The 24,836-nt window shown below is 38.6% G+C and overlaps 1 protein-coding gene across 2 annotated transcripts in view; it reads left to right on the top strand.

The window, feature by feature from the left end:
• Positions 1-23,051, top strand: part of KLHL32 (kelch like family member 32) — a 231,872-nt gene extending 208,821 nt beyond the window's left edge. For both annotated transcript variants that reach the window (XM_060030213.1, XM_060030212.1), the window contains exons 10-11: positions 788-882; positions 22,026-23,051. In XM_060030213.1, coding sequence (XP_059886196.1) covers positions 788-882; positions 22,026-22,187 — 257 coding nt within the window. In that variant the 3' untranslated portion in view covers positions 22,188-23,051. The remainder of the gene's footprint in view (positions 1-787; positions 883-22,025) is intronic.
• The last annotated feature ends 1,785 nt before the right edge of the window (positions 23,052-24,836 follow it).

Here is a 24,836-nt window from a genome sequence, read left to right as displayed (position 1 = left end):
TTAAGTTGCTGTAGTGGTACCTTAGCCCCTTGGTCCCTCGATCTGTGATTCTGTCTGCTATAGGATCCAGCTTATTTGTTACCCGAGTCAATCCTGTGTCAGCCCATCAATAAAAAGAGACTATCTCACTCTCTGATGGCCTCCAGGGAAGAATATGTAGTAGTGAGTTATTCTATCTTCTTTTTTAAGTGGGGGAGGAACCTTTCATCATTTTGGCGTGTCAGTATCTAGGGACTACCCAGGCTGGTCCCAGCTCAGGAACTTTAATATAGTCTTAAAACTGTTGTGTATGTAAAGAAAAGAAGGGTAGTAACTTTATCAATCTTTTCTCTCATTTATCTTCATTTGGGGCACACTAGGGGCATGGCTCTGTTTTATTGGCTTCTTGCGGTTGCAGCCATTACAAATGTAAGCACTTGCTTAAAAGCATTTGTAGTACAAGAGGTGTTTTGCATTCCTAAAATATACCATATCAACTAATGGCATACAACATAGTATAAAATTTAGTTCTATGTGGATTATTGCTGTATTTAATGCTGTATTTACTAACTTGGCTGGCTATTAAGTGTTATGGCCGGATTCTGACCCAACACAGAGTCATTCTCTGAGAGTGGTTAATTCTTCCCTCTGAGAACTGGGAGACAGTGATTAGTTGAGGCAGAAATCCTGTGGAATATACAAGTGTGCCACAGAGGGAAATTGTATCCTTCAGTGGCAAAAGGGTTAATGAAGACATGCAAGGAAATGGATTTATTTTTCCTCTTTTATTCACTTCTCTTTACTTTAGGCCAAAATGAATCTGGAGTTGCTGTCCATAATGAGAGAATATATTTAGTGGGTGGATATTCGATTTGGACAAACGAGCCTCTGGCTTGCATCCAGGTGAGTGGTTTAAGTTCCTTTTGGAGTTTGTTCAAGTGGTTCAGTGAGGTTATTTTTGCAATGCTGCTATTGCAGGGAGAGATGTTTACAGGTAGGAAAAAGATTGAGCTTCCTTTGTGCAGCTAGTTCAGCCACTAAACTTCATCCTGCATCCTAAAGATGCTAACTAATAAATGATGGAGCCCTGTTGAAAATAAAGATGGCAGTGAGCTTTGGAAACATGTTATACTGGAAATAGGGAAAGTGGAATGCTTTTTCCTTTCTTTTAAACCAAAACATCTAGAAATCTTGGTAATAGTACTTTCACATCTGCAAAACTTTACAAATGTCTCCTTTCTATACCATTTTCTTATTTTCTGTATTACAATTCATTCAACAAATGCCACCTATGAAGGTGGTGTTCTTTCCTGGCAGAAGTGAGTAGTAGTTGTTTACGATTGGAAGCTTGTATTGCTTCCCGCTTAGAACTGTTTTTACTGTGTTCTGTAGGTGTTTTTATCATGTTTTCATTTTCATTTGTCTCCAGGTAATTTTTTAATTCCTCTTTGATTTCTTCAGTGATCCACTGGTTGTTGAGTAGCATGTAGGTTAGCATCCATGGGTTGTGTTTTTTGCAGTTTTTTCTTACAGTTAATTTTTATTCTAGTAGAGTTGTAGTCATAAAAAGATGCTTGATATGATTCCACTATTCTTAAATTTACCAAGGCTTGTTTTGTGGTCTAGCATGTGATCTATCATGGAGAATGTTCCATGTGCAACTGAAAAGAATGTGTATTCTGTTGCTTTTGGATGGAATGTCCTGTATGTGGCTATTAAGTCCATCTGGTTTGATGCTTCATTTAAGTCCAGTGTTTCTTTATTGATTTTCTGTCTGGGTGATCTGTTCACTGATGTAAGTGGCATGTTAAAATACCCTACTATTATTGTGTTACTGTCGTTATCCCCCTTTATGTCTGTTAATATTCACTTTATGTATTTAGGTGCTCCTATTTTAGGTGCATAGATATTTAGAAGTGTTATATCTTCTACTTGGATTGACTTCTTGATCATTATGTAATGCCCTTCTGTGTGTCTTGTACCAGTCTTTGTTTAAACTCTGTTTTGTCTGATATAAGTATTGCTACACTGGCTTTCTTTTGATTTCCATTTGTATGGAAAATCTTTTTCAATCCCCTCACTTTCAGTGTATGCGTGTGTTTAGATATGAAGTGAGTCTCTTGTGGGCAGCATATATATAGGTCTTGTTTTTGTATCCATTCAGCCACTCTGTGTCTTTTGATTGAAGTGTTTAGTGCATTTACATTTAAAGTAATTATCAATATGTATGTTCCTATTGCCATTTTGTTAATTTTGGGGGGGTTGTTTTTGTAGATCTTTCTTCCCCCTTCTTTTGTTCTCTTGTGATTTGATGACTATATTTAGTGTTATGTTTGGATTCCTTTCTCTTTTTTTCTATGTACCTATTGTAGATTTTTGATTACCATGAGGTTTATATATAGCAATCTGTGTATGTGTGTGTGTGTACATAGTTTTAAAACATACATGTTGTTTTAAGTTGCTGATCTCTTAATTTCAAATGCATTTTAACAACCCTGCATTTGTATTCCCCTCATGATTACTGTTTTTGACATCATGTTTTATATCACATTGTTTTGTGTATCCCTTAACTGCTTATTGTGGATATAAATGAGTTTTACTACTTTTGTGTTTTAACTTTTCTACTGGCTTTCTGTGTGGATGATTTCCTACCTTAACCGTTTGTTTACATTTACTGATGAGCTTTTTCCATTCATAATTTTCATGTTTCTAGTTGTGGCCTTTTAAGTGAAATAGAAAAGAGAAGCTCCTTTAACGTTTCTTGTAAAGCTGGTTTGGTGGTGCTGAACTCTGCTAGCTTTTGCTTGTTTGTAAAACTTTTGACCTCTCCGTTAATTCTAAAAGAGAGCCTTGCTGGGTGGAGTATTCTTGGTTGTAGGGTTTTCCCTTTCATCACTTTAAATATATTGTGCCAATCCCTTCTGGCCTGCAGAGTTTCTGTTAAAAAGTCAGCTTATAGCCTTATGACAGTTCCCTCGTGTACAACTTTTTGCTTTTCCCTTGCAGTTCTTAATATTCTTTCTTTAATTTTTGCCATTTTAATCAATGTATCTTGGTGTGTTCCTTTTTGGGTTAATCCTGTATGGGACTCTGTGCTTCCTGGATTTGGGTGACTGTTTCCTTTCCCAGATTAGGGAAGTTTTCAATTATGTCGTCTTCAAGTATTTTCTCAGCCCCTTTCTCTCTTCTCTTGGGACCCCTATAATGCGAATATTAGTGTGATTGATGGTGTCTCAGAGGTCTCTTAAATTGTCCTCATTTATTTTTATTCTTTTTTCTGTTCAGCATCAGTGATTTCCACTACTCTGTCTTCCAGCTCACTGATTCATACCTCTGTATCATAGAGTCTGTTGATTCCTTCTAGTGTATTTTTCATTTCAGTTATTGTATTCTTCATCTCTGGTTGTTCTTTATAGTTTCTAACTCTGTTAAAAACTTCTGGGCCTCCCTGGTGGCGCAGTGGTTGAGAGTCCGCCTGCCGATGCAGGGGACGTGGGTTCGTGCCGCGGTCCGGGAGGATCCCACATGCCGCGGAGCGGCTGGGCCTGTGAGCCGTGGCTGCTGTGCCTGCGCGTCCGGAGCCTGTGCTCCGCAACGGGAGAGGCCACAACAGTGAGAGGCCTGCATACCGGAAAAAACAAAACAAAACAAAAAAACAAAAAAAAAACCTTCTAACTTCTTGCTTTGTGCATTCATTCTTCTCCTAAGTTCTTTGATCATCTTTACAGTCACTACCCTGAACTCTTTCTCAGGTAGATTGCCTATCCATTTCACTTAATTCTTCTGGGGTTTGTATCTTGTTCCTTCATTTGGAGTATGTCCCTCTGTTGCCTTGTTTTGCCTAACTTGCATTTAAAATTTTTCTGTGTCTGGTAGGTTGGTTACAGTTCCCAGCCTTGGGTAAGTGACCTTTTGTAGGAGATGTCCTATGCATCTTGGCAGCACACACCCCTCTCATCACCAGAGCTACATGCTCTAGTGGTGCCCCTATATGGGCTGCATGGGTCCTTCTTTTGTGACGGGCTGACTGCTGTGGCTCACTGGAGGATGGAGTCAGGGTCCAGAAGACCTCAGGGCTGCTGCCTGCCCACTGGTGGATGAAGCCAGATCCTGGGCCTAATGCTGGCCTACTGGTGGGCAGAACTGAGTTCTGGGAACTGGTTGCAGGGCCCAGGAGTTCCAGAGCTATTGTCCAACCACTGGTGGCTGTGGCTAGTTCCTAACACAGTTGGTTGCAGGGTCTGGGCTGTCCTGAAGCTTGTATTGGCCTGCTAATGGGCAAGGCCAGGGCCCAGCCAGTGTGAGGGCAGGGTCTGGCCTGCTGGTGGAATGGCCAGTTCCACAGCCTGCAGGGCTGTGGTTGTATTGTGGCTCATGTTCACCCCCTTGGTGGTTAACAGTGGTCCTGAGACTAGAGAGGCTCACCAGAGGCTGTTGCAAAGGCCCAGGGATTTCTGGGGCTGCCCACTGTGTCCCAGCATCTCTGGGTGGAGGGCCCTAGGGGCCCCATATCTAGTGTCTGTGTACTAGTTTGTAGGGCTGTGTCCTGAGCCCTCTGGTAGGCAGAGCCATGTCCAGGGAGCTCTGGGCTCAGGGAGTTTTAAGGCAGCCCTTCTGCTAATGGGTGGAGCTGTCTCTGCTCAGTTAGCTGCTTGGCCTGAGGCATCCCAGCACTGGTACCTAGTCTGTTGGGCCAGGGTAGGGCTGGGGCCCAAGGCTAAAAAGGTAGAGGGAGGATTAAAAAGTGGCGCTTGCCAGCACCAGTGTCCATGAGGTAGAATGAGCTCCCCAGAATGGCCGCCTCCAGTGTCTGTGTTCACAGGGTGAGCTGTGAGATCACTCCAAGATAAGCAGGTAGGTCTGACCAAGGCTTCTTTCAAATTACTGCTTCTGCTCTAGGACCAGGAGTGTAAGATTTCATGTGCACCCTTTAAGAGTGAAGTCTCTATTTCCTCCAGTCCTCAGGCACTCCTGAAAGTAGGCGCTGCTGGCCTTCAAAGCCAAATGCTCTGGGGGCTCATCTTCCCAGTGTAGGACCCCTGTGCTGGGAAATCCAACACGGGGCTCAGACCCCTCACTCCTTTGGAAGAACCTCTGCAATTGTAATTACTCTCACCACTGTGTGTTGCCCACCTGTGGGTATGGAACTTGACTAAATCACAACTCCGCCTCTCTTACCCATCTCGGTGTGGTACCTTCTTTATATCTTTAGTTGTAGAAAGTCTTTTCTGGTAGGTTCCAAACTTTTTCATCAATGGTTGTTCTGCAAATAGTTGTAATTTTGGTGTGCCTGTGAGAGGAGGTGAGCTTAGGGTCTTCTACTGTACCATCTTGGCCAATCTCCAGAGGCAGTACACTCTTCGACATCAATCTTAGAAATATTATTTTTAATGTGTCTCTATTTCCTGGCTTCTGGAGTATCCAGGGTGTTCCTCTGACTCTAATGTCTCCTCTTTCATTTCTAATTTATTTATTTTCTTCTTTGATTAGCAGTTTTATTATTATCATTTTTTATTGGGGTATAGTTGTTTTACAATGTTGTTAGTTTCTACTGTACAGCGAGTAGAGTTCCCTGTGCCATACAGCAGGTTCCTATTAGTTATCTGTTTTATACATAGTAGTGTATATATGTCAATCCCAATCTCCCAATTCATCCTACCACCACCCCCCCGCTTTCCCCTCTTGGTGTCCATACATTTGTTCTCTACATCTGTCTCTATTTCTGCCTTGCAAACTGGTTCATCTGTGCCATTTTTCTAGATTCCACATATATACATTAATATACGATAGTTGTTTTTCTCTTTCTGACTTAACTTCTAATTTATTTGAGTCCTCTCTTTTTTCCTTGGTAAGTCTAGCTACAGGTTTACCTATTTTTGTTTATCTTTTAAAAGTGGGTTTAAGCTTTACTGACCTTTTCTATTGTCTTTTTATAGTTTCTATTTCATTTATTTCCACTCTGATCTTTGTTGTTTCCTTCCTCTACTAACTTTTGGGCTTAGTTTGTTCTTCTGTATCTAGTTCCTAGTGTAAATTTAGGTTATTTATTTGAACTTTTTTTTCTTAACGTAGGTACCTCTATGATCTTCTCTCTTTCAACAGCTTCTGCTGCATCCCATAAGTTTTAGTATGTTACATTACATTTTCATTTGCTTCAAGGTATTTTCTGATTTTTCTTTTGATTTCTTCTTTGACCCGTTGTTCAGTGACATGTTATTTAATCCTCACATATTTGTGAATTTTCCAGTTTTCTTCTTCTGATTCCTAATTTCATACCATTGTGGTCGGAAAGGATGTGTGATATGAGTTTAATCTTAATAAATTTAAGACTTGTTTTGTGGCCTAACATATATCCTGGGGAGTGTTCCAGAATATATTTTCCTCAAGTGTACATGGGACATTTATAAAAACCAATCATGTACTAGGGTTAAGGCTACAAAGACTTAAAAATTAAGTATTATGTATGTAGACTATAATATCTAACTACAATATAATTAAGTTAGAACTTAAAAAGTTAGTTAAATAAACTCCTACTTTGCTAAATAACTCATGGGTTAAAGAAGTCCTAATGGAAGTTTAAAAAATACCCAGAACTTAAGGATAATAAAAACAGTACATAGCAAAGCATGTGGGATACATATAGCATAAGTTAGAACATGAACAAAAAAACCTTCAAAGTAGAAGAGAGAATAATAACGATAGGAAAATAATGAAGTAGGAAACAAAAATACAGTAGAAAAAATTATCAAAGGCACAAATTAGTTCTTTGAAAAATCTTGAAACTCTTTATGGGAGTCTTTAGTTAACTGAAGTCTACCTTGTACTAGAGTTTGGTCCTATCTTTTGGATAACAACAAACAAGCAAACTATTTTCTTTCAAGGAGGGCTTCCAGTCTTTCATCTGTGCATGTATTTGTCAGTCACTGTCTTTGGGGTTTCTTTTTATTTTGTTCTTTTCAGAACTGTAGAACACTGAACTGAGCAATAGGCAGGGATCTGTAATGCTGGGACCCTGGTTTTTAAGTGGTTTGGGACCCTTCATTTGACTACTTACTCAATAGAAGCAAGTTTGGGTTTATTAAAAAGATGCAAATTTTAAATATACGTATGGGTATATTTCTACTAATTGTAATGTTCAGTTAGATGAAGGAATAGAAATCAAGATGGAATGGTCACTAATCATATACACTAATTAACGCTTCATGACTTCTGGTTGTTCCCAAACAAATCTGTCCTCAAAAGATGAAGAGGTGAGGTACATGTGTATATCTTAAACCAGAGGATATTCTAGAGTAGCCTCAGAACTACAGTGATTCTAAAAAAGATGTGATTCTTAAATGTTTTAATCAATGCCTATGTTAGTGGAATAAATTTCATCTCTGAGACTGGACAGTAAAATATTCTACTATATTTGCTTTTTTAAAAAATTAGCATTATGAAAAGTTCTGTGTTCCAGTAGTCATTTTGAAGTACCAAATCAATCAGTAATTTTGCAAATGCGGTGTTTATTCCCTTGGCTGGCACAGTAGTCTCACAAAGCACAGATAAATTTGAAAAAGGCTTTTAAGAGCCTTTATTGTTTATAGATAATAAGTTCATATAAGCATATGGATTGTCACTTAAAGAGATGCTTGGAATGAAAGTCTTCATTGATAAGAGACTTTCATTTTAGTTATTCACAACTGGTTATGGTTTACATTACCATTCATTCTAAACTATGGTTGCACAATCTCAAATACTTGTTTTTTTGGTGACTACAGAACTATTTATTTTGGTTCACTATAAGTAAATATGTTGATGGTTGGAGAGACTAGCTACGTGTTCAAAAGGAAGCCATTTCTCTACTACTTGCTGGAAGAATGTCCAACAGAGAAGAAAGATGAGAGACTGGAATAGTGTTTATGAGAAGATATTGATTAGACAGTAGAAATTCCTGAGTACCTATCAGCAGGATGAAAATTACAGGAAAGAGAGGAGACAAGATGGTGGAGTAGAAAGATGTGAGCTCACCTCTTCTTACGGAAGCACCAAAATTACAAGTAACCGCTGAACAACCACTGACAAAAAAACACTGCATCCTACCTAAAAAGTTACCCTACATCCAAAGACAAAGAAGAATCCACAGCTAGATTGTAGGTGGGACGCAACTGCGATAAAATCCAATCCCATATATGCTGGGTGTAAAATAATTATGCCACAGAAGTTCTCCTACAGGAGTGAAAGTCCTGAGTCCCACCTCAGGCCTCCCCAGCCTGGGGGTCTGGCAATGGAAGGAGGAGGCCCCAGGAAGTGTGGCTTTGAAGGCCAGCAGGGTTTGACCACAGGGATTCCACAGGACTGGGGGAAACAGAAACTCCACTCTTGGAGGGCGCATACAGGGTCTTGTGCACGTCAGGACTCAGGGAAGAAGTGGTGACCTCATGAGAGAGTGGGGCAGACTTACCTGCTAGTATTATATTGGAGGGTCTCCTGCAGAGGCAGGAGGCGGCTGACTCACTGCTGGGACAAGGACACTGGCGGTGGTAGTCTGGGGTGTACTCATTGCCGTGAGTCCTCTTGGAGGCCTCCATTTTCTCACCGAGACCTGGCCCCAACCAACAGTCTGTAGTTCCAATGCTGGGACGTCTCAGGACAAAGAACCAACAGGGCAGGAAAACAGACCCACACATCAGCAGAGAGGTGCTTAAAGTCTTCCCGAATAAACAGGTAGCTGATAAACACACCCCCTGACATGGTCCATCCCACCAGAGGGACAAGACCAAGCACCAGCCACGAGTGGGCAGGTACCAGTCCATGCCACCAGGAAGCCTGTACAAGCCTCTTAGCCTCATCCACCAGAGGGCAGACAGCAGAAGCAGGAACTACAAACATGTAGCCTGTGAAACAGAAATTGCAATCACAGAAAGACAAAATGAGATGGCAGAGGAATATGTCCCAGATAAAGGAACAAGATAAAACCCCAGAATAACAAAGTGAAGTAGAGGTAGGCAATCTACCTGAAGAAGAATTCAGAGTAATAACAGTAAAGATGATCCAAGATCTCGGAAAAAAAGAGTGGAGGCACAGATCGAGAAGATACAAGAAATGTTTAACAAAGACCTAGAACTAAAGAAAAAACAAAGGGATGAACAATACAATAACTGAAATGAAAAATACACTAGAAGGAATCAATAACAGAATAACTGAGGCAGAATGGATAAGTGATCTGGAAGACAGAATGGTGGAAATCACTGCTACAGAACAGAATAAAGAAAATAAGAATGAAAAGAAATGAGGACAGTCTGAGAGACCTCTGGGACATTAAATGCACCAACATTCACATTACAGGGGTCCCAGAAGGAGAAGAGGGAAAGAAAGGGCCTGAGAAAATATTTGAAGAGATAATAGCTGACAACTTCCCTAACATGGGACAGGAAACAGTCACCCAAACCTAGGATGTGCAGAGAGTCCCAGGCAGGATAAACCCTAGGATGAACACACTGAGACACATGGTAATAAAACTGACAAAAATTGAAGACAAAGAGAAAATATTAAAAGCAACAAGGGAAAAAGCAACGGATAACATACAAGGGAACTCCCATAAGGTTATCAGCTGATTTCTGCAGAAACTGCAGGCCAGAAGGTGTGGCACCATATATTTAAAGTGATGAAATGGAAGAACCCACAACCAAGAATCTCTAACCAGCAAAGCTCGCATTCAGATTGGACAGAGAAATCAAAAGCTTTACAGAGAAGCAAAAGCTAAGAGAATTCAGCACCACCAGACCAGCTTTGTAACCAATGCTAAAGGAAATTCTCTAGGTGGAAAAGAAAAGGCCACAACTAGAAACAAGAAAATTATGAGTGGGAAAGCTCACCGGTAAAGGCTAACATACAGTAAAGGTAGGAAATCATCTGCACACAAATACGATATCAAAACCAGCAACTGTGAGAAGAGGAGAGCACAAAAGCAGGATATTGGATATCCATTTGAAATTAAAAGACCAGCAACTTAAAACAATCTTGATGGCTATATCAAAACCTCATGGTAACTGCCAACCAAAAATCTACAATACATACACACACAAAAAAGAAAAAGGAATCCAAATAAAACCCTAAAGGCAGTCATCAAATCACAAGAGAAGAGAACAGAAGAGGAAGGGAAGAAAAAAGACCTACAAAAACAAATGCAAAACAATTAACAAAATGGCAGTAAGAACATACGTATTGTACAGGGTTGAAGATGGTGGAGTAGAAGGATGTGCTCTCACTCCCTCTTGCAAGAGCACCGGAATCACAACTAACTGCTGAACAATCATTGATAGGAAGACACTGGAACTCACCAAAAAAGATACCCCACATCCAAAGACAAAGGGGAAGCCATAATGAGACTGTAGGAGGGGCGCAATCACAATAAAATCAAATCCCATAACTGCTGGGTGGGTGACTCACAAACTGGAGAACACTTATACCACAGAAGTCCACCCACTGGAGTGAAGGTTCTCAGTCCCAGGTCAGGCTTCCCAACCTGGGTGTCCCGCAACGGGAGGAGGAATTGCTAGAGAATCAGACTTTGAAGGCGAGTGGGATTTGATTGCAGGACTTTGACAGGAATGGGGGAAACAAAGACTCCACTCTTGGAGGGCACACATAAAGTAGTGTGCGCATCAGGACCCAGGGGAAGTAGCAGTGACTCCACAGGAGACTGAACCAGACTTACCTGCTAGTGTTGGTGGGTATCCTGCAGAGGCGGGGGGCGGCTGTGTCTCACCATAAGGACGGACACTGGCAGCAGAAGTTCTGGAAGTACTCCTTGGTGTGAACACTCCCAGATGCCACCATTAGCCAAACAAAGAGCCCAGGTAGGCTCCAGTGTTGGGTCGCCTCAGGCCAAACCAACAAGGAGGGAACCCAGCCCCACCCATCAGCAGACAAGCGGATTAAAGTTTTACTGAGCTCTGCCCACCAGAGCAACAGCCAGCTCTACCCACCACCAGTCCCTCCCTTCAGGCGACTCGCACAAGCCTCTTAGACAGCCTCATCCACCAGAGGGCAGACAGCAGAAGCAAGAAGAACTACAATCCTGCAGCCTGTGGAACAAAAAGCACATTCACAGAAAGATAGACAAGATGAAAAGGCAGAGGGCTATATACCAGATGAAGGAACAAGATAAAACCCCAGAAAAACAACTAAATAAAGTGGAGATAGGCAACCTTCCAGAAGAAGAATTCAGAATCATGATAGTGAAGATGATCCAGAACCTTGGAAGAAGAATGGAGGCAAAGATAAAGAAGATGCAAGAAATGCTTAACAAAGACCTAGAAGAATTAAAGAACAAACAAATAGAGATGAACAATACAATAACTAAAATGAAAAACACACTAGAAGGAATCAATAGCAGAATAACTGAGGCAGAAGAACATATAAATGACCTGGAAGACAGAATGGTGGAATTTACCGCCACGGAACAGAACAAAGAAAAAAGAATGAAAGGAAATGAAGACAGCCTAAGAGACCTCTGGGACAACATTAAATGCACCAACATTCGCATTATAGGGGTCCCAGAAGGAGAAGATAGAGAGAAAGGACCAGAGAAAATATTTGAAGAGATTATAGTCGAAAACTTCCCTAATATGGGAAAGGAAATAGCCACCCAAGTCCAGGAAGCACCAAGAGTCCCATACAGGATAAACCCAAGGAGAAACAGGCCAGGACACATAGTAATCAAATGGCAAAAGTAAAAGACAAAGAAAAATTATTGAAAGCAGCAAGGGAAAAACGACAAATAACATACAAGGGAACTCCCATAAGGTTAACAGCTGATTTCTCAGCAGAAACTCTACAAGCCAGAAGGGAGTGGCAGAATCCAACAACACATTAAAAGGACCATACACCATGATCAAGTGGGATTTATCCCAGGGATGCAAGAATTCTTCAATATATGCAAATAAATCAATGTGATACACCATTTTAAGAAACTGAAGAATAAAAACCATATGATCATCTCAATAGATGCAGAAAAAGCTTTTGATAAGTTTCAACACCCATTTATAATAAAAACTCTCCAGAAAGTGGGCATAGAGGGAACCTACCTCAACATAATAAAGGCCATATATGACAAACCCACAGCAAACATCATTCTCAATGGTGAAAAACTGAAAGCATGTCCTCTAAGGTCAAGAACAAGACAAGGATGTCCACTCTCACCACTATTATTCAGCATAGTTTTGGAAGTCCTAGCCACATGAATCAGAGAAGAAAAAGAAATAAAAGGAATACAAATTGGAAAAGAAGAAGTAAAACTGTCAGTCTTTGCAGATGACACGATACTGTACATACAGAATCCTAAAGATGCCACCAGAAAACTACTAGAGGTAATCAGTGAATTTGGTAAAGTTGCAGGATACAAAATTAATGCACTGAAATCTCTTGCATTCCTATACACTAAAAACAAAAGATCAGAAAGTGAAATTAAGGAAACAATCCCATTCACCATTGCAACAAAAAGAATAAAATACCTAGAAATAAACCCTCCTAAGGAGGTAGAAGACCTGTACTCAGGAAACTATAAGACACTGATGAAAGAAATCAAAAATGACACAAACAGATGGAGAAATATACCATGTTCTTGGATTGGAACAATCAATATTGTGAAAATGACTATACTACCCAAAGCAATCTACAGATTCAATGCAATCCCTATCAAATTACCAATGGCATTTTTTGCAGAAGTAGAACAAAAAATCTTAAAATTTGTATGGAGACACAAAAGACCCCAAATAGCCAAAGCAGTCTTGAGGGAAAAAAATGGAGCTGGAGGAATCAGACTCCCTGACTTCAGACTATACTGCAAAGCTACAGTAATCAAGACAATATGGTACTGTCACAATAACAGAAATACAGATCAATGGTACAGGATAGAAAGCCCAGAGATAAACCCACACACCTATTGTCAACTAATCTATGACAAAAGAGGCAAGGATACACAATGGAGAAAAGACAGTCGGGGAAAACTGGACAGCTACATGTAAAAGAATGAAATTCGAACACTCCCGAACACCACACACAAAAACAAACTCAAAATGGATTAGAGACCTAAATGCAACTGGACACTATAAAACTCTTAGAGGAAAATATATGAAGAACACTCTTTGACATAAGTCACATCAAGATCGTTTTTGATCCACCTCCTAGAGTAATGGAAATAAAAACAAAATTAAACAAATGGGACCTAATGAAACAAAAGGTTTTGCAAAGCAAAAGAAACTACAAACAAGACGAAAAGACAACCCTCAGAATGGGAGAAAATATTTGCAAATGAATCAATGGACAAAGGATTCATCTTCAAAATATATAAACAGCTCATGCAGCTCAATATTAAAAAAACAAACAATCTGATTGAAAAATGGGTAGAAGACCTGAATAGACATTTCTCCAAAGAAGACATACAGATGGCCGAGAAGCACATGAAAAGCTGCTCCACATCACTAATTATTAGAGAAATGCAAATCAAAACTACAATGAGGTATCACCTCACACCAGTCAGAATGGGCATCATCAGAAAATCTACAAACAACAAATGCTGGAGAGGGTGTGGTGAAAAGGGAACCCTCTTGCACTGTTGGTGGGAATGTAAATTGATACAGCCACTTTGGAGAACAATATGGAAGGAAGTTCCTTAAAAAACTAAAAACAGAACTACCATATGACCCAGCAATCCCACTACTGGGCATATACCCAGAGAAAACCATAATTCAAAAAAACACATGCACCCCAATGTTCATTGCAGCACTATTTACAATAGCCAGGTTATGGAAGCAACCTACATGCCCATCGACAGACGAATGGACAAAGAAGATGTGGTATATTATATACAATGGAATATTACTCCACCATAAAAAGGAATGAAATTGGGTCATTTTTAGAGATGTGGATGAATCTAGAGACTGTCATACAGAATGAAGTAAGTCAGAAAGAGAAAAACAAATATCGTATATTAATGCATATGTGTGGAATCTAGAAAAATGGTACAGATGAACCAGTTTGCAGGGCAGAAACTGAGACACAGATGTAGAGAACAAACGTATGGACACCCAGGGTGAAAAGTGGCAGGGGGTGGTGGTGTGATGAATATGGAGATTGGGGTTGACATGTATACACTGATGTGTATAAAATGGATGACTAAAAAGAACCTGTTGTATAAAGAAATAAAGTTGAAAAAAAAAGAACATATATATCGACGATTACCTTAAATGTAGATTAGATGCTCCACCCAAAAGACACAGATTGACTGAATGGATACAAAAACAAAACTCATATATATGCTGTCTACAAGAGACCTTCTTCAGATCTAGGGACACATACAGATTGAAAGTAAGAGGATGCAAAAATGTATTCCATGCAAGTGCAACTCAAAAGAAAGCTGGAGGGCTTCCCTGGTGGCGCAGTGGTTGAGAGTCCGCCTGCCGATGCAGGAGATACGGGTTCGTGCCCCAGTCTGGGAGGATCCCACGTGCTGCGGAGTGGCTAGGCCTGTGAGCCATGGATGCTGAGCCTGTGCGTCTGGAGCCTGTGCTCCGCAACGGGAGAGGCCACAACAGTGAGAGACCTGTGTACCGCAAAAAAAAAAAAAAAGAAAGCTGGAGTAGCAGTATTCATATCACACAAAATACACTTTAAAATAAAGATTGTTACAGGAGACAAAGAAGGACACTACATAATGATGAAGGGATCAATGCAAGAAAAAGATATAACAACTGTAAATATATATGCACCCAACATAGGAGAACCTCAATTTATAAGGCAAATACTAACAGCCATAAAAAGGGAAATCAACAATAATACTGGGAGACTTTCACACCCCACTTTCATCAATCGACAGATTATCCACACAGAAAATCAATAAGGAAAACACAGGTTTAAATGACACATTAGATCAGATGCACTTAATTGATATTTATAGAGCATTCCATGCAAAAGCAGCAGAGTACACATTCTTTTCAAGTGCACATGGAACACTCTCCAGGATTGAGCACATGCTGGGCCAGAAAACGAGCCTTGGTAAATTCAATAAAATTGAAATCATATCAAGCATCTTCTCTGACCACAACATTATGAGATTAGAAATCAACTACAAGAAAAAAAAACTGAAAACCACAAATATGTGGAAACTAAACAATATGCTACTAAACAACCAATGGATCACTGAAGAAATCAAAGAGGAAATAAAAAAATACCTAGAGACAAATGAAAATGAAAACATGATGATCCAAAACCTATGGGACACAGCAAAAGCACTTCTAAGAGGGAAGTTTATAGCGATACAAGAAAAAATCTCAAATAAACAACTTGGTCTTACACCTAAAGCAACTAGAGAAAGAAAAACAAAACCCAAGGTTAGTAGAAGGAAAGGAATCATAAAGATCAAAGCAGAAATAAATGAAATAAGAGATGAAGAAAACAACAGAAAAGATCAATGAATCTAAAAGCTGGTTTTTTGAAAAGATAAAGTTGAAAAACTTTAGCTAGACTCATCAAGAAAAAGAGGGACAGGGCTCAAATCAATAAAATAAGAAAAGAAAAAGTTACAGTGGGCACCTCAGAAATACAAAGGATCATAAGACATTACTACAAGCAGCTATGTGTCAATAAAATAGATAACCTGGAAGAAATGGACAAACTCTTAGAGATGTACAACCTCCCAAAACTAGACCAGAAAGAAATAGAAAATATGAACAGACCAATCCAGAGTACTGCAATTGAAACTGTGATTTAAAAACTCCCAACAAACAGAAGTCCAGGACCAGATAGCTTCACAGGCGAATTCTACCAAACATTTAGAGAAGAGTTAACACCTATCCTTCTGAAACTATTCCAAAAAAATCGCAGTGGAAGGAACACTCCCAAGTTCATTCTACGAGGCCACCATCACCCTGATACCAAAACCAGATAAAGTTATCACAAAAAATAGAAAATTACAGGCCAATATCACTGATGAACATAGATGCAAAAATCCTCAAAATACTAGCAAATCAAATCAAACAATACATTAAAAGGATCATACACCATGATCAAATGTACACCATGATTTACTCCAGGGATGCAAGGATTCTTCAATATATGCAAATCAATCAGTGTAATACAGCACATCAACAAACTGAATAAAAACCATATGATCATCTCTGTAGATGCAGAAAAAGCTTTTGACAAAATTCAACACCCATTTATGATAAAAACTCTCCAGAAAGTGAGCATAGAGGGAACATACCTCAACATAATAAAGGCCATATTTGACCAACCTACAGCTAACATCATGCTCGACAGTGAAAAGTTGAAAGCATTTCCTCTAAGATCAGGAACAGGACAAGGATGCCCACTCTTGCCACTATTAGTCAACATAGTTTTGGAAATCCTAGCCATGGCATTCAGAGAAGAAAAAGAAATAAAAGGAATCCAAATTGGAACAGAAGTAAAACTGTCACTGTTTGCAGATGACATATTATACATAGAAAATCTAAAGATGCTACTAGAAAACTACAAGAGCTCATCAATGAAATGGGTAAAGTTGCAGGATACAAAATTAATACACAGAAATCGTTTGCATTCCTCTACACTAACAATGAAAGGTCAGAAAGAGAAATTAAAAAAAAATCCATTTACCATAGCATCAAAAAGAATAAAATACCTAGGAATAAGCCTACCTAAGGAGGCAATAGACTTGCACTCTAAAAACTATAAGATGCTGATAAAAGAAATCAAAGATAACAGAAACAGATGGAAAGATATACCATGTTCTTGGATTGGAACAATCAATACTGTCAAAATGACTGTACTACCCAAGGCAATCTACAGGTTCAATGCAATCCCTATCAAATTACCAATGGCATTCTTCACAGAACTAGAACAAAAAATCTTAAAATTTGTGTGGAGACACAAAAGACCCCAAATAGCCAAAGCAATCTTGAGAAAGAAAAATGGAGCTGGAGGAATCAGGTTCCCTGACTTCAGACTGTACTACAAAGCTACAGTTCAAAACAGTATGGTAGTGGCACAAAAACAAATATAGATCCATGGAACAGGATAAAAAGCCCAGAAATAAACCCATGAACCTATGGTCAATTAATATATGATAAAGGTGGCGAGAATATACAATGGAGAAAGGACATTCTCTTCAATAAATGGTGCTGGGAAAACTGGACAGCTACATGCAAAAAAAATGAAATTAGAATATTCTTTAACACGATACACAAAAATAAACTCAAAACGTATTAAAGACCTAAATGTAAGACTCGAGACTATAAAACTCTTAGAGGAAAACATAGGCAGAACACTCTTTTACATAAATCACTGCAATAGCTTTTTTGATCCGTCTCCTAGAGTAATGGAAATAAACACAAACAAATGGAACCTAGTTAAACTCAAAAGCTTTTGCACAGCAAAGGAAACCATAAACAAAACGAAAAGACAACCCATAGAATGGGAGAAAATATTTGCAAATGATGTGGCCAACAAGGGGTTAATCTCCAAAATTTTCAAACAGCTCATGTGACTCAATATCAAAAAACAAACAACCCAATCAAAAAATGGGTAGAAGGGGCTTCCCTGGTGGTGCAGTGGTTGAGAGTCTGCCTGCCGATGCAGGGGACACGGGTTTGTGCCCCGGTCCGGGAGAAGCCACAACTGTGAGAGGACCGTGTACCGCAAAAAAAAAAAAAAAAAAAAAAAAAGGGCAGAAGACCTAAATAGACATTTCTCCAAAGAAGATATACAGATGGCCAAGAGGCACATGAAAAGATGCTTAACATTGCGAATTATTAGAGAAATGTAAGTCAAAACTACACTGAGATATCACCTTCCACCAGTCAGAATGGCCATCATCAAAAAATCTAGAAACAATAAATGCTGGAAAGGGTATGGAGAAAAGGGAACCCTCCTACATCGTTGGTGGGAGTGTAAATTGATACAGTCACTATGGAGAACAGTATTGAGGCTCCTTAAAAAACTAAAAATAGAGCTGCCATGTGATCCGGCAATCCTACTCCTGGGCATAAATCTGGAGAAAAACATGGTTTGAAGGGATACATGCCCCCATTGTTCACTGCAGCACTGTTTACGATAGCCAAGACATGGAAGCAACCTAAATGTTCATTGACAGTTTGAATGGATAAAGATGTGGTACATATATACAATGGAATATTACTCAGCCATTAAAAAGAATGAAATAATGCCATTTGCAGCAACATGGAAGGACCTGGAGACTATCATACTAAGTGAAGTAAGTCAGACAGAGAAAGACAAATATATGATATCGCTTATATGTGGAATCTAAAAAAAAATGATACAAATGAACTTATTTACAAAACAAAAACAGACTCACAGACAGAGTACAAACTTATGGTCGCCAGGGATGACAAAGGGTGGGGGGAGGGATAGATTGGGAGTTTAGGACTGACATGTCCACACTGCTATATTTAAAATAGATAACCAACAAGAACCTACTGTATAGCACAGGGAACTTTGCTCAAGTCTGTAAGAACCTAAATGGGGAAAGAATTTGATAAATAATAGATACATGTATATGTATAACTGAATCACTTTGCTGTACACCTGAAACTAACACATTGTTAATCAACTATAACTCCAATATAAAATAAAAATTAAAAAAAATATTTTAAGCTCCAAAGCACTGAATAAATTCTGAGATGTGATTTGTGAGGGAAAAAAAAAAGAGAATTACAGGTCAGAGTGGTGGAGAAAATAGTATAGATGTTAAAAATATCAAAGTTTAAATTTTTCGTAAGTCACAAATCTATAGTATTCTTGGATTCTAAGTGTACTGCTGGCTAAGATTAATGAAGGTCACACTTAAATAGTTCACAGATTGGTCTGTTAATATCCAGAAGGACTAAAGTAATTTTCTTTGGTCTTGAAAATACCAGCCAATAACCTCTCTCATTAGACTGACCCTTCTGGATTCTAATCAAAGCTTATTTAACTGTCATTTGTAGGATTCAGCCACAAGCCTGTCAAATGTTGAGAAAGCATACTGTTCTGTTTTTTTCTACTACTTGATTTAGCACAGACTATTTGATCCATTTCAAGGGCAACCCAAATAAGAGAAAGGTTGAGGTGCTCTTAAACTAATACTTGTTCAAAGATGGAGATTTGGACTTGTTAGTAATACCGACCCATGTAAAATATTAAAAAATAGATTCCTGAGGAAAGTCAGGTGCTCTTCTTTATTCAGTGGGTGTGTAAGCAAATGTCTGGCACAGAGGTTGACTCTAATCTGGACGCTGTGGATGACAAGCAGCAGGTAAAGGAACAGCTGCCTAAGTGTGCAAGTGATTAGTCTTTGTTGCCAGATCACCTCCACTGCTCTTCATTTATGATTACTTCTTTTTGGCTGGAGGATATGCTGCCAAGCCGGCATCTCCTTCTCCCAAATGCCTTCTTTCTGCCAGTTTACAGGGGAGTGTTTTGGAGAAAAACTGCCAACACTTCCTTTCCCATCTTACAGATTAAATAAATTGCATCTGCTTAACACACACAGCCTCTGTTGGCCCAGGGAACCAGACAAGCTGTTTGGACAGTGACCTCAACTGATATTTTGTGTTCTAGAAATGTATTCAGTTGAGGAAGGGATACCACGAATGGCATGAAAACCTTGCTCTTTCTTGGGTTGCAACCTTGAGCCCAAGTACTGGCTCCACCACCTCTTACTAGCTGTGTGATCCTGAGCAAGTCATTGAACATTCTTTGTATCTCAATTTTCTTCTCTGTAACCGGAACAATAATCTTATTTGAGGTAAATATTGAAAGACCTCTACTTCCTTATTTAATGAAATACTAGTCAAAATCCCATTGTAATTTTCCTTTTTCTCACAGGGTGGGGGAGTAATACTTGTCAAATTTATCTTGAAGTTTCTCCAGGAAAGGAAAAATACAAGAAGAACCAAGAAATGCTTGAAAATGAATGGGGGAGACATGCCCTACCCAGTCAAAATAACTAAATGTGGTACTGCGGGAAGGTACATAAATCATTGAAAGAGAGAACAAAGAAAAATTTATATGTTGCATATACTAGAGCTATTTAAAATTAATAGTGACAGGGCATATTGTTCAATAAATGGGATGGGACAGCTAAATGTCCATTTGGGAAAAAAAGCTACAAGGTTTGATATTTTATTCTAGACTTTAGTTATTTCCTCCTTTATGAGCTTGGATCCCCAAATCTCAAGGGCTTCTTTCATCTAAAATAATACATTAAAGGCTTAAGAATTATCCACTTAGAGCATGACTTCCCTGGTGGCTCAGTGGTTAAGAATCCGCCTGCCAATGCAGGGGACACAGGTTTGTTCCCACATGCTGTGGAGCAACTAAGCCCATGCACCACAACTACTGAGCCTGCGCTCTAGAGCCCGTGAGCCACAACTACTTAGCCCGCATGCCACAACTACTGAAGCCCACACGCCTAGAGCCCGTGCCCCGCAACAAACAAGATAAGCCACGACAATGAGAAGCCCGCACACTGTAACGAAGAGTAGGCCCCGCTCGCCGTAACTAGAGGAAGCCTGCATGCAGCAACGAAGACCCAACGCAGCCAAAAATAAATAAATTAATTAAAAAAAAGAATTATCTACTTAGGTGACAGATGAAGGCATGAGAGTGGACAAGATCATTGAAGAAGAGCACCAAGGGGTCTGTGGTTGGAATATTGGGGCATACCTACATTTAGGATGGGGATGGAAGAAGTGGACCAAAGGTGGCCTGCATCAATGACCAACTTATTTTTTTAAGGTCATAGAACCCAAGGGAGGAAAGGTTTTAAACAAAGGTAGCTCGGTCTGTGCTCTGTGGTTACCTAGATGGGTGGGATGCAGGGGGAGGGAGGTCCAAGAGGGAGGGGATATATGTATACATACAGCTGATTCGCCTCGGTGTACAGCAGAAACTAACACAACATTGTAAAGCAATTATACTCCAATAAAAAATTAATTTAAAAAAATGAAGGTTGAAGAAGGTCATATGAAAAGAGGTTAAGATGATTGAAGGCTGGAAGGAACATTATGGGTTAGACATGTAGGACATGACCAGCTTTCCTCAAGAAAGAATTTTCCTAGTAGTAAGATTAAACCAGGGGCTTCCCTGGTGGCGCAGTGGTTGAGAGTCCGCCTGCCAATGCAGGGGACACGGGTTCGTGCCCCGGTCCGGGAAGATCCCACATGCCGCGGAGCGGCTGGGCCCGTGAGCCATGGCCGCTGAGCCTGTGCGTCCGGAGCCTGTGCTCCACAACGGGAGAGGCTACAACAGTGAGAGGCCCGCGTACCGCAAAAAAAAAAAAAAAAAAAAAAAAAAAAAAAGTTAAACCAGCTTTCCTCAAGAAAGGAAATGACCAGCTTTCCTCAAGAAAGAATTTTCCTAGTAGTAAGGTTAAACCAGAATCAGTGAGGTGACAGCAGGCACACACTAACAAAGGATTCTTTCCATATATGGAAAGAGGTGGAACTCCAGCTTAATGGGGAAATAACTGGGGAAGAATTTCCAGAAGCAGCTGATTTCTTTGAACCTGCTACTAAGCTATAATACTCTATGTGCTAGACACTGAGCTGTATGTCACCAATTTCCAGAGCAAAGCTGCAAGGTCAACGTTGTTTTCACTTTACAGGTGAGGATTTGTAAGCCAGCATACAAACAACACGTACTAACTAGTTTGGGCTAGTTACTTAAGCATTCTAAGGCAGTTTTATTAAAGGAGGATAATGCTACCTACACCTTGACACTGTTCTGAAGATTAAATTATTGAATTATATATCTATGTATATACAAACGTAACATACATATCTATGTATGTACAAACGTGTACAAACACAAACAGAAATGTGTAGAATAGTACTTTGCAGGAACTTAATACATATTCCTGGTACCATACTTGAGAAAAATAGCAATGCGTAAGGTACAGTCATGGTGGCATAACTGAATTTAACTGCAGGCTTTCTTTTATGTGTACCCAGCTTTATTTTGAACAACCACCTTTAACATACAGGTTTCTCCTCTTCTTTTGTTAGGTATTGGATGTGAGTAGAGAAGGCAAAGAAGAAGTATTCTACGGGCCTACACTTCCTTTTGCTTCCAATGGAATAGCGGCATGCTTCCTCCCAGCTCCGTATTTCACATGCCCTAACCTTCAAACTCTTCAAGTGCCTCATCACAGGATTGGCACCATCTGAAAAGCCAGTGCTCTCTTAACAACCAGCATGAACACGAGGAAGAAAAAGGCCTGACTTTTGGATACTGGGCATGAAAATACTCAGTGCTCAATGCTTCCTTGTTTTGTTTTCTAGATCTTCTATTCAGATAAACATTAGCAAAAAATGAACAGTTTTCTAAAATACACATTATTGAAAACGCTTGTCACGCTTCTCAGTGTGTGTCAATATACAGCACAATATGTATGACTTTTATGGTGGTGTAGCTTAGTGCTAACTTAATGGTCCATGGATCTTTTAAGCATTCTTTGTACACTTTGTCTAATCAGTGCTGTCCAGGACATTACCCTCTTAGTAAGGCAGTTTATTCCACAAGTACTGCCATCAATGATCTTAAAAAAAAATTGTCAGTACTTAATCTCTTTACTACTTAAGCCTGGGATTGTAATTTTTCTTTTAAAAATTTAACATTATACAGCCCTGCTGTATAAGTAGAGGCTCATCATTATGACATCATAACTTTTTAAATGCCGTATTTTATTCAAGGTAATACAAATAATAGAAGTACACCAGAGCAGCAGATGGAATACCCAGATTTTTCACCTTGGTTGCTCTGTTACCTTGGGCCAGGAGCTTAACTTTACATTGCTTCAGTTTTCTCACTTTTTAAGGAGGGCAATTATTGATTTCCATATTAATTCAGAAGAATGTTTTAAGGATTAGGCAAATGCTCTGAAGTACTTTGCCTAAGGAAAAAAAATGTCACTCAAATTACAAGGTATTTTACTGTTTTAGAACCTTGTAACTGAAAAAGATTATTTTTGAAGTTTAAAAATTACTAGATAGAACTTGGAACACAAGCTATGAGATAAATGATTCTGAAAAGCATGTGAAAGAGACATGCTAATTATGAAAAAGGGAGTTTACTAAAGCCAAAGATTCCTAAACTTGTATAAACACTTGCCTAAAATAATAAGTCTCTCAAACATTTCATCTAAGCTCATTTAGTGAAAAATGACATTTTAAAGCTCAGAAAAAATTAGTTGTACTAATTTCGGTACCATAAAGTGCTCTGACATAAATTTGAACCTAGTATCAGTAGTTCTAATAAAAGTTTTTCCACTTTGTTAAAGGTTATGTCAATCTTGAGCACTTGTGGGATTCTTCTCTACCACCAATACATATTTTATTACTACCATTTTTAATAATGCATGAGAATTTTTTTAGGCTAGGTTTTTGGATTTGCTTTGTCTATAACAAAAAATAAAAAATAAAACAACTCAATAATCGTATTTGAACATAAATTCAACAAGTATAACATGAGTTTTTCCCCTTAATCTTGTTAGGATAAGTCACCTTTATTAAAAGGAAGATTTTACTTTTTTTCCTTAGTTTAATCATTCAGCAATCCTTGCTTAATGGGAAATTGTCATTTTATTCATGTAACCACTTTTAGTAATCAGAAGTGAAAAAAAATATTTTTATTCCTAAATATAGAATTCACTAACTTTATATGATACCTAAAACATTAATTAAAAAATATATATATATAAATAAAACTTTTGGCTATTTAGATTAAAGGCCGGGAAGGGAGACTAGGGGTAAGAAAAAAATGGTAAATTTTTAAAAGAACAGATTTTGTTTACACAAACAAAAAGCCTTAAGAATATTTGTACAGTTCTGAAAAGTGAAAATTGATAATTGACATTTAGAAGGAAAACAGAGAGTCTATTTAAAAGGTATAAACCATCTAAATTAAGTTTTTAAAATGCCTTACCATGTCAGGAAAATGGTCTCCAGCGTTTCAGAAATCTTTTCAACAAGGACCTAAACAAGAATTTCAGATTTACTAAAATTTTTACTTGACACACACATTTTCCATCCAGCAGTTTTACCTTATAAAACCTTAAAATCTATTTTTAATCCCAGACTCTCTACCCAATTAATGAAAGGGAAGGTCTAAAAGTGAACTTGCTTGAATGATAAACGGAAAGGCAGCCTGAGATTATTGTAATTTCTGTGTACACTTCTATTTATTTAAAACAAACGAGTATATATTATCAAACCTCTCCTCAGTGAACTTTAATGTATTATTCTATAATATTACAGAATTGAAGTCAGAATTTTTAAAAGTTTTACATAGTTTCCAGAAACACTTATAGACAAAGAACAGCATCCAAAGTACAGCACCCCTCCCCTAAAAAGAAAAAACTTAGATTGCTTATAATTCGATCCTTCCCTCAAATTACTGATCATAAGAGCTAATTAAGAAAAATTCTAGAAAACAATGTTTGGTCATATAAACCAAGGCCCACTGAAACTATTCAAATATATGTTCCCCATTTAAGTGAACTATCCTACAGTAATTCATCTTCCATTTTTACTCTTCAAAGTTAAAGACCATATTGTATTTATATTTAAATTATTAATTTGAATTTCCAAAAGACTATGAAGCTTCCAACAGTTTAAACATCATTTCAAGATTTTACTTTAAAAAAGAAAAAGCAGTAACACAGATATTAGCAGTGTTCTTACTCTAGGAGGAAAAGCCAGAAAAGACATGAATCTCTAAAATAAAATAATATGTATGTAAAATGCAATAAAATTCCTTAGATTTTTAAGAACAAAATGCCAATTGGTTATTTTTAGGGTGTTTTTCATCCTTTTTCT

The sequence above is a fragment of the Delphinus delphis genome, chromosome 14 (genome assembly GCF_949987515.2).
Source record: "Delphinus delphis chromosome 14, mDelDel1.2, whole genome shotgun sequence".
In the NCBI taxonomy this organism is placed as follows: Eukaryota; Metazoa; Chordata; class Mammalia; order Artiodactyla; family Delphinidae; genus Delphinus; species Delphinus delphis.
Note: the sequence above shows the minus strand (reverse complement) of the source record. Positions and strands in the feature narration are given on the sequence as shown.